Source organism: Pygocentrus nattereri, chromosome 14 (genome assembly GCF_015220715.1).
Source record: "Pygocentrus nattereri isolate fPygNat1 chromosome 14, fPygNat1.pri, whole genome shotgun sequence".
Classification (NCBI taxonomy): domain Eukaryota; kingdom Metazoa; phylum Chordata; class Actinopteri; order Characiformes; family Serrasalmidae; genus Pygocentrus; species Pygocentrus nattereri.
Genome location: NC_051224.1, coordinates 1885001 through 1902532, shown reverse-complemented (window position 1 = coordinate 1902532; position 17532 = coordinate 1885001). Strand labels below are relative to the sequence as shown.

At 43.0% G+C, this 17532-nt stretch overlaps 1 protein-coding gene across 14 annotated transcripts in view; it reads left to right on the top strand.

Annotated features, from left to right (window-relative positions):
* Positions 1-17532, top strand: part of cep112 (centrosomal protein 112) — a 238026-nt gene that overhangs the window by 181223 nt on the left and 39271 nt on the right. For all 14 annotated transcript variants that reach the window (XR_005131447.1, XM_037545025.1, XM_037545026.1 and 11 more), the window contains one exon: positions 3431-3580. Coding sequence is in view for 13 of the 14 variants with exons in the window: in XM_037545025.1 (XP_037400922.1) it covers positions 3431-3580 (150 nt within the window). In the remaining variant the exon portion in view is untranslated. The remainder of the gene's footprint in view (positions 1-3430; positions 3581-17532) is intronic.

Genomic DNA, 17532 nt, shown 5'->3' with positions numbered 1-17532 from the left:
CGCCTTTCCTCCACTTATAGTCTAAACAGAGTGTTAATTTTGACTGGAGCGTTTCAAACACACAGCTTTCATTGCACTGCCTTACCGCAGGTTCACAGGCTTACTAAGAAACAAAGACGTTGATGCCACGCTATAGATGTGAAGCACCACTCCTACACAGCAGCCCCACTCTGCCATTCCCAGCTAGTCTAGACAGTGATGGCACATTGATGGTCAATCGATTAACACTAGGTGATTTACATACCCACCCTGAGTGCTTGAGACCAACGTTGTCAAATAAATTCTCTACTCCAAGCTGTGTTAAAGTTTGTAGCATTTGCACCTGTTTAACAGAGCAAAAGTTAAGCGACTAGCAAGCCGGCAGTAACTCTTGTGTAAATAAGCTATACTGCAACTGGTGGTGCACCGCCAGTGTTTATTTCCGCAACCCAGTGAGCTTAAATGGGAGTTTGGGGATAATTGAGTACAGGCCAGTTTACAAAATCCAGCTATTACAGTCATACCAAGTTCATTGAGTTCATCTGGCCAGCGATTGTCTATATCATGTATTCAGCTAACCAGCAATAATGCAAGAAAACAGGCAAAAGCAACTTTAGTACAAACTTTAAGCCTCCCTGTATCCCTAATTGTGTACATGGCCTTAAAATGCCTGTAATTGTTTCTCACTTGTTGCTCGATAAAAGAGCAGTTCTGTCAAAAGAGCAATTCTCTCAACTCTGGACTTTCAGTCAGTGCCACAAGTTTTTGTTTTTATAGTTTTTTTATTTATTCATTTATTTTAAAACACATGGGAAAAAGGGGCAGACGTGACCATGTTGGACATACGAGGTAAATGGAATTCGTGATAGATAGATATATAGATAGATAGACAGACAGACAGACAGACAGATAGAAGGAAATTTAGGGTAATGTAATTTCGCAACAATATGTCAGTCATTTTTATGACGAGATAAAACAAAAATCTGCATAAATTACAGAGATGAGAGCGGCTAGTCGATTTAAGCATCGCCATCACACAAGAAAGCATTCAGCTGCTCGCACGTAGAAAACACGTCCAAACATTTATGCATCTACCACTACACTGTGCAGTTAGCAGTGTTATTAGCTGGGGGATTTGCAGCCGACTGTCAGCTTTGCAGCATACATGGCTTTTTCTTTCATTTCCATGTTTTATTATTCAGAGATTGGATTATACTTATCATCTTGACTTTTGACCCAGAGAATACACGTCACTGTTTCTTTGAGTGTCTCTATAATTAAGAAACACTGCAAAACTCCTTTTGTACAAGGTATGATGGAATAATTGCCAGTTATTACATATTATTAATTAATACAACCTGGGGTTATTTCTGTGGTTTGTCATGTTGTTGGTAAAAGCAACCGGAATCTTCACTGATGCATTGCAGATATGTTGGATTAGGGCGGGACTGAAATCACTGAGAAACACCAATAGTAATCACAAATAATCTCATCCGAAAAAAGTGCTTAAGTACGTAAGTAAAGGACAGTAGCTCTAGACTGTTAATAGACTGTGTGAAATGGCCAACTGTGAAACAGTGATGGAGATTCACAAGCAAATAATTCTTCTGGAATGACTCTAGAGTCAGATCGATGTGCAGGGGTTGACAGTTTTTCGGCTGTGAGCGGTTCACAACACTTATTTCTATAACTTACATTCACCAGAGACTGGCCAATGCAAAGCAGTTGAACATATTAGCCAGTTCTAATCTAATTTGTGGAAATTTGCATAATTTATGCAGAGCTGCATAATTTAAGGTGTGAGTTATGAGGAAAGTTCAGATGTCCTTTTATTTTCTGCATCTAAAAGTCAAAGCCCATCGTGCATGTTCTACATTTTAGGAGGCTATTTTTTCAGTGACAGTAGTTGGAGAGAAAGTTCTGCTTATATACATACATACATACGTATTTCAGTGGTCTGTGTTTTCTCATGGGATGTATGTGCGTTATTACACTATTATGAAGCTTATAGCACGCAGTGAACAAGGAAAGCCAATGAAATCGCAGTTACAATTAAGCGTACAGCAATTAATCAGCAAAAAATCTCTCAACTGATACAGCCCTGCAGCCAAGCCTGTCGGGGGCGGATGTTCAGCTCCACTTTGTCTGCGATTTGTATACACGGGTGTTTTTGAACGTTTACCTGTCAGAACGCCTCCAACACCAGCTCTGTTTAGCATAACTGTCAGGACTCATCTTCCATTTCATATTTGCAGCACACTTGCAGTGCCTGTGCATGTGTTACAGAGATGGGAATTTATGTAATGCTTTAGATCCATATCTCAAATAACCTCAAAGTCACAGCTAGTCAGCTGGACTCTAAGTGGACAAATTAGTTCAAACATGTTGAAAACAGAGATTATTTAGGTCACTGAAGCTCTGGAGGATCATACATATCAGCTGACTGTACACAGGCAGTACTATGACTTGACATAAATGTGTGCCTGGACATAATCCCTTGATACGGGGAATTCCACTGATTGATCAGAAATATCTGCATAGAGTGGTTTTCAGGCAAAATGATACGCTGACTCACCTACTTCGACTTCTTTACCGTGATGGTGATGGGAGCTGTGGCTCACACGGTCTACAATTTTAATGCATTTCATTCAGTATCTAAAATGAACCTACACATCTGATGAGTTTTTATGTGTAATGTTAATAATGGCTAAATAGTTAAATAGTAAATAATACTTTTTTCGTCAAGTACAATTTGCGTTACAGTAGCTTGCATGTACTTTATGGTCTTTCATGTAACTTGATGTCCTGCATGTAACTTACCATCCTGCAGGTAATGCTCGGTTATAAAACAAAAATCCAAACCCTAAAAAAAACCCCAAATATCCGATTATCTAGTTCAAACTTATTAAAAACAGGGTGTGTTTAAGTGACTTGGGTAGCTTAGTAGAGGATCATTGTCATTCATGTCAAGCCCACTGTTTATACACGTTACTTAACATCCCTATGACTAAAATATGTGAATATGCCGAGACACACACACTAGGGGGCAGTGAGCACACTTGCCCGGAGCAGTGGGCAGCCTAGTCCACGGTGCCCGGGGAGCAATTGGGGGTTAGGTGTCTTGCTCAAGGACGACCTTCCAGTCACAGGGCCAGTTCCCTAACCTCCTCCTGTTAAGCTTATTATTCTATTATTAATCTTAAGACTTGCTTTTGAGTGGTTCTTATGAATTATGTAGTACCATGATACACACACACACACACACACACACACACACACACACATATATATATATATACATACAACTTGCATACTAGTGAGTAAGTTATATAGCCATTAGATTGAGGAACTGAACTGTGGGCCCACTTACAAGCCAATCTTAGCTTAGTGTCTGAGTGCTTGAACTTCTAGCTTGTTTTTTACCTCCTGTGTGTGTGTCTGTGTTTTCCAGGCAGTGGCAGAGCTTCAGACGGCATTGTGTTCAGTCAAGGAGGAGAGCAAAAAGACCCAGCAGGCTCTGGAGCGCCAGCTACAGGAAACACACACACGGTGGGATGAGGAGAGAAGACAACTGAGCCGTGACGCAAACCGAGCCAGCAAGGTTAAGACACGAGCACAACACTGCTAACCTGCCTTAAAGGGGAATTTCACTCCTTTTTCAAAATTTCTGCACCATTCAATTCCCGAGATGTAAACCAAATCATTTAGAGTGGTAGAGTGGTACGCTTCTTTAAACGGTGGACTTCTTTACAGTGGTAACCAGAGGAATGGGGTCATGATGTCACAGATATGGGCGGCACGGTGGCGTGGTGGGTAGCGCTGTCGCCTCACAGCGAGGAGGGCCTGGGTTCGATTCCCCGACCGGGTAACCGGGGTCCTCTCTGTGTGGAGTTTGCATGTTCTCCCCGTGTCTGCGTGGGTTTCCTCCGGGTTCTCCGGTTTCCTCCCACAGTCCAAAAGACATGCAGTCAGGCCAATTGTGTAAAATGATCAAATTGTAAGTCGCTCTGGATAAGAGCGTCAGCCAAATGCTGTTAATAATAATAATAATAATAATAGATATAATGGATCTTAGTACTGCAAGTCTCATAATGCTTTCATATAGGTTTACCTTTTAAAGGCATCAACCTCTTCAGACGTCTGGTTCCTATCATCACCACCACAGTGATCAGTTCTGATTTAGCAAGTGCAGTGTTGCACATTTCAAGCCAAATCTTAATCATTTATTTATGCAAATATTTAAAAGAAAACACTAAAAAAAAAGGAAACGCAGTGAATTTACTCCCCTCAGACGTACATCATTTCCACATGAATGAATATTTACACCGCAGGTTTGTGTTTCAGTTGTTTTTGAAATAATAGTATTGACGTAGTATATATAATAATGCAGAAATTGATAAAAGGGTAAATCTGATGCGTTAATGTTGTGCAGATAAATGCTATGACACAGCGTTTCTGTGAGGACAGAAAAGAACAAGGCACGGATGATTAGTTTCCTGTCTTACAAGTGCACGTCTGAGTCTGACTTTAATGGGGAAGATATGGCTGTGCTCTGTTTAGTGGGAGGGGAGGTTAAAGGCAGGTCAGAGTGGAGACGGTGCCAGAGTGGAGTGTGTCAGTTTTACGATGGGTTTGAACTGGATCCCCTAACTTTGAACTCCTCTGTTTTGGCATTGGCGCTCTAATGACCTTTGTCCTTGAGGTAAGGCTGCTGAAGTCTCCTTGCTGATATAAGAGCCTTCTGGAGGCTCTCATACTAAAGGGGAACGTTGTTGTGATGTTGAATAATGCATGAAAGAGGGAGGAGTTAAGGTAATTAGGTCAGTAATTCGTTTTAATGTAGTAAAATGTGTGAAATATTCCTTTGCTTCTTTTGCAGCAATGTTTTTCTTTCTATTGCACAAAAAATAGTGAATTGTGGATTCTGGATTTTTTTTTTTTTATATGTAGCCAGTAATAAGCTAGTGTGGGTTAATGTACACTCACCGGCCACTTTATTAGGTACACCTGTTCAGTTGCTTGTTAACACAAACAGCTAATCAGCCAATCTCACGGCCGCAGCTCAAAGCATTTAGGCCTGTAGAGGTGGTCAAGACGACTTGCTGAAGTGCAGACCGAGCATCAGAACGGGGAAGAAAGGGGATTTAAGGGACTTTGAACGTGGCGTGGCTGTTGGTGCCAGACGGGCTGGTCTGAGTATTTCAGAAACTGCTGATCTGCTGGGATTTTCACACACAACCATCTCTAGGGTTCACAGAGAACGGTCCGAAAAAGAGGAAACATCCAGTGAGCGGTCAGTTGTGTGGACGAAAATGCCTTGTTGATGTGAGAGGTCAGAGGAGAATGGGCAGACTGGTTCCAGATGATAGAAAGGCAGCAGGAACCCAAATAACCAACCAGAATCTCTGAGGAACGTCAGTTGTGTGGACGAAAATGCCTTGTTGATGTGAGAGAACATGTTAGCCAGCAGCATTTTAAGTGGTCAGTTTCCCTGGATTAAGGGACAAGAATATAAAACGTAATATTATTAGATGGTTGCAAACGAGACCCTCCTGATGAACTTTCTGCAAGGCTACCCGAGCCATGACGACAAGCAAACGTGAGTCTCTCAAAGCCAAAGTTTCTGTAAACAGCTGGGTTAGCTAGCCAACTAAGGGTAACAGCTGTTTAAACACTGTCGTATTTCAGCTCTCAAGCATGCAAGAATGAGAGAACCTGGTGTTCGTCCTCCCCTTGGTCTTCACTGGATGATGCAAACTTGTCGGGAACGTGTTTTGTGGAATATGCGGGATATTAGATATTTCATAAAGGTGAATTTCTTCCAGTAGCACTGTAAATGTTTGGACTAAAATTTCTCTTAACCTAACACACTTTTTACACCCCTTTTAAAAATGTTCCAGTGTAGTAGCAAAAAGGGTTCTACTATTGTTACAAGTCAAAAAAAAACATTAATCAGTACCATATAAACTGCTAAGATGACCCCTGATAAAGGATATTCAAACCATGAGGTGTTAAATGGATTTACGTGAAAATATTAACATTTTTGTTAGCGTAGTTAAGTGGACTGGGCAAAAAAAACTATTTCAGTGCCGTAGGTAGATTTATTCACGTTTTAATGTATTTGTCAAAGTCATGCATAAAGTATATAAAGACTAAGCCGGCTTCAGACACCCCAGCATTAGACGTCCCTTCGCATTTCTAGGTTAATCGCACTTTTGTAGACAAATTCAAGCTGACAGTGTAGTACAAACGAAACTTTGACTGAGCTGCACTTTCATTTTCAGGTTCAGCTTCACACTTTTACTTTGTTTCACTGGAGAAAAAATGTTGCTATTCAGGGTTTAATTTGTTTCTGAAGACGCTCGATCCGGATCCGGAACCTCCCAGATTGAATCCGGCTCCTGTTTTAGTGGATCCGGCTCCTCAATCTACATTTTAAATATAATCACATGACAATCTATGAAGACGTATCAAGAAAAATCAAGCTAATATTTTTTTTCACAAGCAGCTCAACATATTCCATAATGTGAGAAGCTTTTACTTTCTCCTGTTTGGGCAGAGAGTAAACAGTAATAGACACCAGTAAACAGTAATAAAAACACCAGCGCTGTTTATCGCCCACAGACGCACCGCCACTGCGGTGATCGTTCATCCCTCTAAAGGGTTTAATAACACTGAGCTCAACCACTGGCTTTTAACTGGTAGCAGTGCTTGGACTGACTTTGTGAGTGGGCCCAACAAATTTGCAGGGGGCTGAACCTTGAATTTCACTTTAGCGACTGGTGACTAACTGTAGTTACTACAGAACAGAAAAAAGCCAAAACTGGGGTGAAACTCAAAGTTTCTCTCCGATAATCTGGCGTTCGTAACTTTTTGTAGTTTGTATTTATTTACAGTGATGTTATGGGGTGTCCTTGGTTTTTCATACATTCAGTCCGGCAGTGGACTGGACACTAGTAACAGGTTAAAGTGGAATTTTCATTGGTCAGTATCAGAAATAGAAAGTCAAACTTAATTTGCAAGCTAGGCTTATATGTGGTTTTAGCTAATATACGTCTCCCAATCACAAAATAATACCGGAGGTTGTTGGTTAGGGGAACATTCCTTCAATGCTCAGGAACCTTGATAACACACTAGTTAGTTGTCAGATCCTGTGTGGGGAAACCACTGACTGAGCTGCCAGATCTCTGCTCAGTGAACCTCATCTCAGTCTCGGAACTGCATCGTGGGCAAATTAATCGCTGCTGTTCCTATTAGTTGTAATGGGAATACGCACGCACACACACACACACACACACACACACACACACACACACACATATACAATTGCTTATACTTCTGGACACATCTTTATGCAAGCATCAGCAGATGTAGTTAGAGATACTACTACTGCAGATACTTATTATTAATATTACTTATTATTAATCTTTGACGAGCTCAGATTACAGGCATTGTGATTTCTTTCTCTGCTCGGGACGAAGTTACATTAAACTTATTGCGTTGTGATTAACCAACAGTGGCAAAATGATGTTCTGTCACCTTTGAATGAAAGAAGCAGTTTGCTTAATAAAGAAGTAGAGAATTTGCTGCAGCAATTCTCAGACTGTAAAAGATTCATTCAGAGTGTAAACAGTGCCTACAGAGGTTAACTGAGCGGTCTTTTAGGCTCCATGTCAGCTATCTGTATTCTTTCCATGGGATAACATCTTCTTCTCCACCCTAAACACAGAATGGCAACTTTTTATGAAAGTTTAAAGGTGTGTACACTGTGTTTAAAGACAATGCGTCACCTTTTGACACCTGTTTCTCCAGCACAGGTCAAAATACCACTTACCCAGCTCCTACAGCACTGCCATTCAGTTTCAGTGTACTGTAATCCTACTGTCAAATTACATAACTATCTTCACTCTTAGTCAGGAGTGAGAGATGATTAAAAAAAAAAAAGTGTTGTACCAGGAAGCAGAGCCATCCTACTATTTACACCAGTGTAACTCAGTCATCTCTTTAACATTCTTCTCCCTGCATTCTTGCATTCATTGTCTTTTTGGAGTATTTCTAGATGGGGCTCCCTGTAGGCTCATCGTGAGTGAGCTGTGGGTCCTCATAGCTCACGAAAGCTCTCCTCCTCTCTCATTAAGAGAGCGTGTTCGCTGGGAGCCGCAGCTGATCCACACACACTCTCAAACCCGGTCTCACAGCCTCGTATTAACAGTCTGATGGAGTCCAGCTATCCTGCTTCGGCTCTGCCTCGAGCAGGGAGCGCCGTCCAATTACCTTAGAGTACACTCGAGTGTGCGTGTGTGATTTGAGTGCACAAACCATTCAGTGTCCTCATTATTGTGAGCCAGCGTGTTAACCGCTCAGATAATGAGCCTCCAATTAACGGCTGACTTGTTGATTAAAGTCCAGGCGCGTGAGAAACGCCGCTGATAAGTGTGTGTTTGAGCAGGAATAGCGGGGAACAGGGAATCCGTGTCAGCCCGTTTGTCTTTGGACGGTGTCGGGCTGACATTGTTTCCAAACTGCTCCCTTCAAAGGCGGATTTTGAAAGCCAGAAGGGCTGAAACAAAAAAAAAAAAAGAAAGAGGAAAAAAAAACAGAGGGAAGGGGAAAATAAAACAACATCAAAGTACAACGCATTTGACTGCAGTAATCCCAAAACATTTGTTGTCAGCGTGCCGACTCGTATCAGATGTCCCTTTCCCCTCTTTTTTCCGTAGATTAAATCCGGGTTTGTTTCTGAAGTCGCCGCAGCTCTGCCCTAAATCTCCAGAAAGGAGAACCACAGCTCTCCTCCTTGCTTTAATTGCTCACATTTCCCACAAAGCCTCTTAAGACGCAAAATGCGCCTTCAAATTGCGCAGCCCACACGTTTGTCTTTTTTTCTTGCCCAATTTTAGGTCTAAAGAGAGTCTCGCTCTGCCTGGCACTCCACTGGTGACGGCAGATCACAGCTATAGCCTTTACCCCACTTACTGTATAGTCTCTATTAAGAAAGGTATACGCTCCACAGTGTCTGCCAGGGTAAAGCTGGCTAAATTGGCAAAATCATGAAAGAATTATTTCGTTGTGAGTGACAGCCGGTGCTCTTAGGATGCTTAAAGTGATAGTTTAACAGAAAGCGGATTTACACAATTCTCTGCCGAGGCATGTTTGATGTCTGAAGTTCTTTAGTTGTGCGCTGGAGCAGCGATGCTAATGTAGCTACCATTTATGGACGCTTACACACACCAGTTAACATGATGCAAGCTACATGTCTCATTACACATTTGGCATGTAGAGTTGTGGACAGGGCTTCATTTATAAGTGGTGAGGTCCCAGAGCACTGAGTAGAGGCGGAGCTTTGTCTGTAATGTTGGTAGATTGCCGAGGCGCTTAAGCGCCGATTGTTCCCTGATATATGGGTCTCAGGAAGCTGAGCGAGCAGCTTCTGAGTCGTTAGTTTTGTAGTTAATAAATCAGTGTCACAAGCCTGTATGACTGACCCAACAGGCCCAAATCTCATTTAAAAAGACCCAAAACCACAAAAAACATAAATTGTCAAAATAAGCGTATCATATTTGAAAGGTTTTTTTTAATATTGACCAATGAAAGTTCCGGGTTTAATCAAAAACATTGATACGAAGTGACTTCAGGTACTAAATCTACGGGTACTAAAGCTGAAGACCTGAACATCAGTATAACAGAGAAACATCTTGAACATTAGAGTTGCTTTAAACAGTTCATAACTCTTATCATCTTCTTCTTTCGGCTGCTCCCTTTAGGGGTCGCCACAGCGGATCATCTGCCTCCATCTTGCCCTATCCACTGCCTCCTCTACTTTCACACCAACCATCTCCATGTCCACCTTCACTACATCCATAAACCTTCTCTGAGGTCTACCTCTTCTCCTTCTACCCGGCAGCTCCATCTCCAGCATTCTTTGTCCAATATATCCACTAGTTCATAACTCCTATATTGTGAGCTCTGTGTTTGTGAAGTTTTCCTGTTCTGAGGTGGACGTTTAGCAGACGTCTCATGACTGTGGTTCTACTTCATTGTAGCCACAGGTTATAAACTTCACCTGCAAATTTGCCGTACCCATCCGAATCACAGTAGTATTGTAATTGATGAGCAGAGTTGCGTGTTGTGTCCATCTTTATGAAGGTGGTAAAATCAGCCATTCAAACTGTTCAACTTGTATATTTGTGCATAGCGGTCCAAGAGGAGCATTACTGATAACCGGGGGTCCCAGACACACTTTTTAAAGTCATATTCTGCATATTTTCCCGTTTTTCCACTATTACAGAAAGAAAAAAACACCTAATGCACATTTAACCACCTGACATGGATTTTAGACAAGCATGTGATGATTTAGGCTTGTAGTTTGTTGATTTTTGTTCATTTGTTGATTTGTTGATCCTCAGTCACACCGAACATGTCTTGGCTAAACGTATTTGGCAGAATTATCACTTGCCAGTTTAAGTACTTTTGTGAAAAAACACCCGAGAAGTTCTGACAGTGTTAGAAATTGTTAAGCACGCTCTCTGAATGTGGCTGCTGCTATGAAGTATGCGTGCGATAGTGAAGCTGTAGACTTGCAGGCCAACGAGTAAAGATAACACAGCTTTTATTAGCACAAGTAAACAGAAAATATGTCCACCGTTTTAGTGGCCTAATTCAATTCAAGAGCTTTATTATTCGGTTTAATGAGTAATTCTGTGTGACACGCAGTAAACTTGAACCACAGTTATCACCGTCTGCAGCAGGCTTGGAGGATTCATCTGCATTATGCAGGGTGGACTGGCCGACCAACATCGCCTTATTTGCATAGCAAGTCCTGCTTTGTCTAAACGAGGACCTTCAAAGGCTCCATGCAAACGGCCGCAGGAGTCGTGGTGCAGGATTTTTTGCAACATGCACAATGGCTGGACCAGGAACATGGCCAGCTAGCTCTACTGTTGGGCCTGTCAATTAGCTGCTATATAACAAGTAACGACACAGGCCATGCCACAGTGCTCTCACAATGCAGGATCTCATGAGGAGTGATTAAGAGCTTTCACTCTCTCCTCCCCAGTGTTTGTCTGTTGCCTCTCTCTGTTTCTTTTTCTACTTTCTCTTTCACTGGATTAGCAGGCTTACCCATCTCTCTCACACGCTCTGAAAAAAAAAGGCATCTGTCATCAGCAATAATTGTCCCTCGCAGTCTGCGCCACTCTCCGAAACCAAAAAAGCAAAACCCAGCTCTCTCTGTCCCTTTCTCTCTCTTTCTCCCTCTCTTCCCCCCATCTCTCACTCTTTTAACAGCTTGATTGACATCAGCATGTGCTGCATCCCCAGTGTTTGTAGCTGTGACTCTGGCCGTCGTCGCTTGATTGCTATTTGTGATCAAAGTGAGGCTGCCTCCATTCCAGAAACACCCCCGGTGCAGTTGTGTTCTCATGCGCACAGCGAGATTAAAGAGAGAGTGAGTGTGGTGGACAGAGGAAGTTTCCGCAACAGGTTTCAACGCCCAACTAATACCCCTCCACGCAGGCAGTCTATACTGGCCTCCCAACAGGCATGCATGCACTCATTCACTGCTGCGCTCTTCTGTTTTGGCACGAAAATGATTTTTCTATTTGAGGTAAAGGACTGGAGTCTGGTGCGCTGGCAGCTTTCTTATTAAATGAGCACTACTGAAATCCTAGCCTTGCAATAATGAATGAAAGAGGGAGCGTAATGCAATGGAAATAGGGGCATGCTTGCTGTACCTGAAGTGAGATTTCATTCATCAAGTGCACAGTGACACACAAAGAAGTTTTAGAGGCAGGCAGATTCCATTTACATATCGATGAAAGGATCCAGATTTTCAAGGATTCAAGGATTCAAGGAGATTTTATTGTCATTCGCATCACATGGTACATGAGGTGGAACGAAATTAAGATCTCATGGTCCAGTTTACACCCAAGAGCTGTTATTAAAATAGATAATAAATAGAAGTACACAAGAGAGGGAGAGTAGGAAGTTAGCAGCAATATGAAGTCCAGAGTGCAATTTTGAATGCAGGTTAACTTTTAGGATGTGCATTATGTAGCCAGCTCTTCTCTTGCTCTGTAAAAGCATTGCCATGCACTGTAACACCGCTGTCAAATTACATAACGCTCCTCACTATCAAGAGTGAGAGGTGAGAAAATCTAAAGTCTTCCACGAAGGAGAGCCATTGTGCTATGTATTCAGTTTCCAGTGCGCTCCCCGTCTTCTTGCTTTGAACTACATTTCCTCTCTAAACTGTGCCTGCCTGGCCTGAGAGACTGGCTTGTAAATAAACTATGATGCCCCACCCTTGACTTTGAACTGCCGCCACATTTTCCCAACTAACCAGCATTTCCCCCACGCCTCACCTTCACACGCAGCCGTCTGTCCTCACCTCAGCTCACTGGACTACAACGCTGGCACCTTTAGATCCACCTGCCAAGTCCCTCCCACATTCACAGCACCATAGAGCCGTATGTTAACCACCTGCTACCCTTGATAATGGATGAGAAAATAAAGCAAAGAACATGTTTGCTTTACGTGTAGATGGTTGAATGCACATAACCAGTTTGGACAAACCGTCTGGAATGCACGTTTTTCATCATCGTTTTCAGAATCTTCCATAAGACATATTGATCTAAGAGCTTATTGCTTGAAATTCTAAGATTCTTTGCTTTTGTTAATTAAAAAAAAAAATCAACAATTATTATATGTACAGTTAAAGTGTATTTCCTGAATTTAACATATCAGGGGAAAAATAATATGGCGCATGCAAATATTATGACACGTTTTATATTGTGATGCATTTTATTGTTTCCAAATATGGAAAAAATGTAGCAACTAACTACAAATTGTGCAGTAAAATGTTACATGTAAGCTTGTCCGCTGTAGAAAATACAGAACCGGAAAAATGAGAAAAGAAAAAAAGAGACAAAGTCACTTTAGTTGCTCCAAGAATAAAAGTTAAAATGCCTCTGTGCTCCTTGTTCAGAACCATGCACCTGTTCCGCTGGTAGATTGTGGAGCATCTCTGACAGCCACAGTTTGAAACATGGTAGAGAAGTTGATTTCCAGTTCAGAAGAATAGCCTTTTTAGCCACAGCCATGCCAGACACGGCCTTTTGGGAGGGCGGACACTGATTTTGTGGAAGATATTGTGAGAATACCAGATTGTGAACCCTGTATTGTGAATCAAATCCAGCCTTGGGCTGAGTGTACTACTATAGCCCTAATAGGTAGTAGTTTTAATGGAGAGCAGTTTTTAGCAGCAGAAGATGCTTGAGAAGATAGAGCGTAAATAAGAGCTGGAAGAATCTTAAATATGACACATCTGATTTATGCATGATGTCTTAGCTTCTTTTCTAAAGGTTGAAGAAAAAAAAAAAAAACAACACAGTGGTTGTGTTTACAGACTTTTGACTTGTATTGCATGAGTGAGCCACTCAGGGTAGCAGCCCACTGCAGCAGTAGTAGTATGGGTGGTGGACGTAATAACATTGGGAAGATCTTTGCCGGACCACGTCGCGCTTTCCGCTTCCCACAGACCCAGCACCCCCTCCATCAGCCCAGGGCTTTAATGTTGTTCTGGCTTTTAAGCACAGGGCAGTTTAACTGGATTCCAGCTGATGTCTCTGTCATTTCAGTAATCACGGAGGATGGATGGATAACGAAAGTGCTCAGATGAAGATGAAGCTTCCTTCCACGTAGGTTTCCCTCACTCCCAGTTTCTGCTCAGATCAGTTCTTTCTGGCTTGATGGTTCACATTAGTGTAGGTATGATACTCAAATTTGTCATTAATGTGAAAGAACCTCCGTGACCTTCAGGCATGCATCCTAATCGATAACGACACGTGAATGAACCACGTCCATCACGACGAACACAAACTAATCAGCAGAACGGCTTCATCGCGGAGGTGATCTGCTCTGAGCTGCTTTGCTCTCAGATGTGTTCATTATTAGAGCAAGACAGAGGCGAGAAAAGGTCAGATGTGTTTCCTGCGGACTTTGCTGGCACTAACCTCAGGTGAAGCTCTGCTGTAACGGTGTATCCGCCGAGGAACTCCCATCTAAGCATTCTCATTTTAGACTGGCCACAATACGAATGTGTATCGGATCTGCGACCTCATATGTATCACAATTACTCTGATGTGATTTGAAACAGCTGGATTCGCCTGTCCAACCAGCCCTGAGAACATCAGGCCTGTATGACTTTAAGGCAGTTCAGTCCATGTCTGCGTGTTTAAATCGTTAGGCTTTTTGCCCCCGCTGTTGCTTTAGCTGACCTGAAGTGTCTTTGTGAGGAGGTACATACACAAACACATGGAATTATAAGCAACCAGACTCCCATCTTCTGCCTTGTCTTTTCACTAAGGCGCTGCCATTTCCCATGAGATAGAGGAAGAAAAAAAGTTGTCAGAGCATTTTTTAATTCTTTTTTTTTTTACAGTCATATTTCCCTCTTCGTCACACCTGCTCTTATCCTCCTCCTCAGCTCCTTGTAAACTATGACTCATAAGGAGTCTCAAATCTGATGGGTCCCACACATCTGCTCAGTCAGGTGGCAGCTCCGGGGGCTTTAGCTCAGCTCCACTTCTCTTCAGACAGTAGTGGAAGGAGGCCTATAGGCAGAGGCACTGCGGTTCAAACACGCCTGAGCTGCAAATGAGTCCTGACATGCACTGCTGCTCTGACTCATGGATTTCAGAAGAGCAAGGCCGTCTGGCCCCAACTGGAGCAGTCGCTGAAGAACAGAGAATGGGAGAGAGAGAGTGTAATTGGTGCTGCGGATGATGTAGGTCAGTGCAGCGTGGCTGAGTGAGAGGAGTAAAGCTGCATGGTGCCACAGATACAAGCTCAGTCAGCACAGTGGACATAAAGGAATGGAACATACACATTTGCTTTAATTCTTTTTATGCATTTTTGGTTTTTATTGTTTTGGGGTTTTTTTCTTTATTTTTTCAGGTCTGTAACTTGGATGCTCAATATAACGACGTTTTACCTTTATTGTGATTAGTTATATCACAATATGCTCTGAATGTACAAGAAATACGTCATTAAATATTGGTACAAAATATCATTCCAATCTAAACATCTGTTCAGATTGTAAACTCACTGGCCACTTTATTAGGTACAATAATAATAAAGCTAATCAGCCAATCACACGGCCGCAACTCAGTGCATTTAGGCGTGTAGAGGTGGTCAAGATGACTTGCTGAAGTGCAGGCCGAGCATCAGAACGGGGAAGAAAGGGGATTTAAGGGTCTTTGAACGTGGCGTGGTTGTTGGTGCCAGACGGGCTGGTCTGAGTATTTCAGAAACTGCTGATCTGCTGGGATTTTCACACACAACCATCTCTAGGGTTTACAGAGAACGGTCCGAAAAAGAGGAAATATCCAGTGAGCGGTCAGTTGTGTGGATGAAAATGCCTTGTTGATGTGAGAGGTCAGAGGAGAATGGGCAGACTGGTTCCAGATGATAGAAAGGCAACAGGAACTCAAATAACCAACCAGAATCTCTGAGGAACGTTTCCAACACCTTGTTGAAAGTGTGGCACGAAGAATTAAAGCAGTTCTGAAGGCAAAAGGGGGTCCAGCCTTTAACTAGTACCTAATAAAGTGGCCAGTGAGTGTATACACCCTGTCATGGTACCCGTACTGCATTTGAAGCTCATGACTCAGTAGTAAAGTTCCACCATCTCTACTTTTAGGTGAGATTTCCGTAGTTCAGACACAATAGTTGGCTACAACCCTAACTGATCATACAGTTTGCTTTTCTGAGAGGGTAAATACTTTAAAAAAGTGAAAGCTATCGCTAGCTGGCGATCACAGCGCTGTGGCCACTGTCCCCGCTTTGTGGCTTGAGTGTGGAGAATAGCGTAATTCCAAGCTCCAACTTTCCATTTCTGAGTTAAGTCAAACGCAGCATTGCTTGCTTAGGTACTTCTGCACTGTTGCTAAATGCATCTACTGTCCATCATCTGTGCCATCATTAATGGCTCCTAACTATTTTTCCAAGTTCAAGTCCTTCACAAACAGATGCGCCCCATTATCCGCGCATCACCTCCGCGATCCGGCTCTGACCCCTTCGTAACCTCTCCACTCTTTGCAGCAGGCCGGTGCTGAGCCTGTGGTTGATCCATGTGTTGTCATGCTCTCACGGACCGTAGCTGGCTTCTTTTTCTTTTTTTGAGCCACAGGAATGATGACTAAGCACTTCTGGTCGTGATGGAAGGAGATAACCCTGATGTTCTCCACATCGTGATGGCTCTGGCATGTGTCTCTGTGTGTGTGTTAAGGAGCTGTGGGAAGGAGATGGAGGCTGATTGATGAGTGTATAAGACTGTTACAGATTCCCAGAAAAGGAAGGAGGGAAAAAAAAAAAAACACACACACACACAAAAAACAAAACATTTGAACTTCCCGTATCACAGGAAGCAGCGCAAGATAACATTCCAGCGTCCTGCATGAGAAACGCTTCAGAACTGCAACTCATCTACCAGCTCCCCATTTCCCCCCTAAGCAAGGTTTTCTGGACAATAGCACCCTGTACAGCCCATTTCATTCATCCCCACTGTCAGATAGCAAGCGCTCCTACCAAACAACCCTAAGCAGAGCAGTCATTTCACAATCCTTCCTTTTTCTTCCTAATTCCAACTGTTTTTTTTATATATATATATAAATATACGCTGCTTTCAACTGTAGCCACATGGCGTGGTAGCTCAAGGGTAGTAGCGCAGCAAAGACAGAAAGTAGTTTGTTTCAATATTTCTGTTTCTTCAAACCCCCCCCCCACACACACACACACACACACACACCACCCCCCACCCCCTTCTTTTTCTGGAGCGGAGCTTAACAGCGTCAGGTCTACTTTAATTACACTGCGCTGCGCATGGAAGCCCTTTTTTCTCTCTTAGCCACAAACTGCCTTTTGTGTTTTGTAGTCTGTTCAAGGATTTCTAAAGGACGTGCTGGCATGCACAGGCCCTGGCGAGAGAAGTAGTTGGGGGGGTTGTGGTGGAGGGTGGCGGGCGGGGGGGTGGCGGATAGTATTGAACTGTTATTGTTTGAAAGGCATGTAAGCGGCCTTCACAGCACCGGAGCCACCGCCGAGAACAACAAAAAAAAAAAAGAGAAAGAGAGCAGGGGGGGGGGTAGTAAAGAAATAAAGCAAGCTTTAAAGAGGCACAAACCCAATCTCTTCTGTGCATCCAGCTATCAGAAGCTGCGCCAGAGGAGAAATGAAGCAAACTTCTAAATCTCTCTCCTCTCCTTTGCTTCTGTACCCCCCCCCCCCATCGTCTCCCTCTCCCTCTCCCTCTTGGACTCCTCTTTGTCATTTGACAAATGCAAACATCAGACGTCACAGCTGTCCCGAGCGGCATACAGCTGTTGTTACGGCAGAGGCGCGGAATAGCAACGGACCACCTTCGAGCTTGTCCTTCGATCCGCAGCCGCGTTCAAAGCGCTCCCTCTCTTTCTCATCCACTCTCCATTACTGCCACCATCACCTTCATCCCTTCATCTTCCTCGTGGCCAGGCAGCCACAGGGCCACAACAGAAC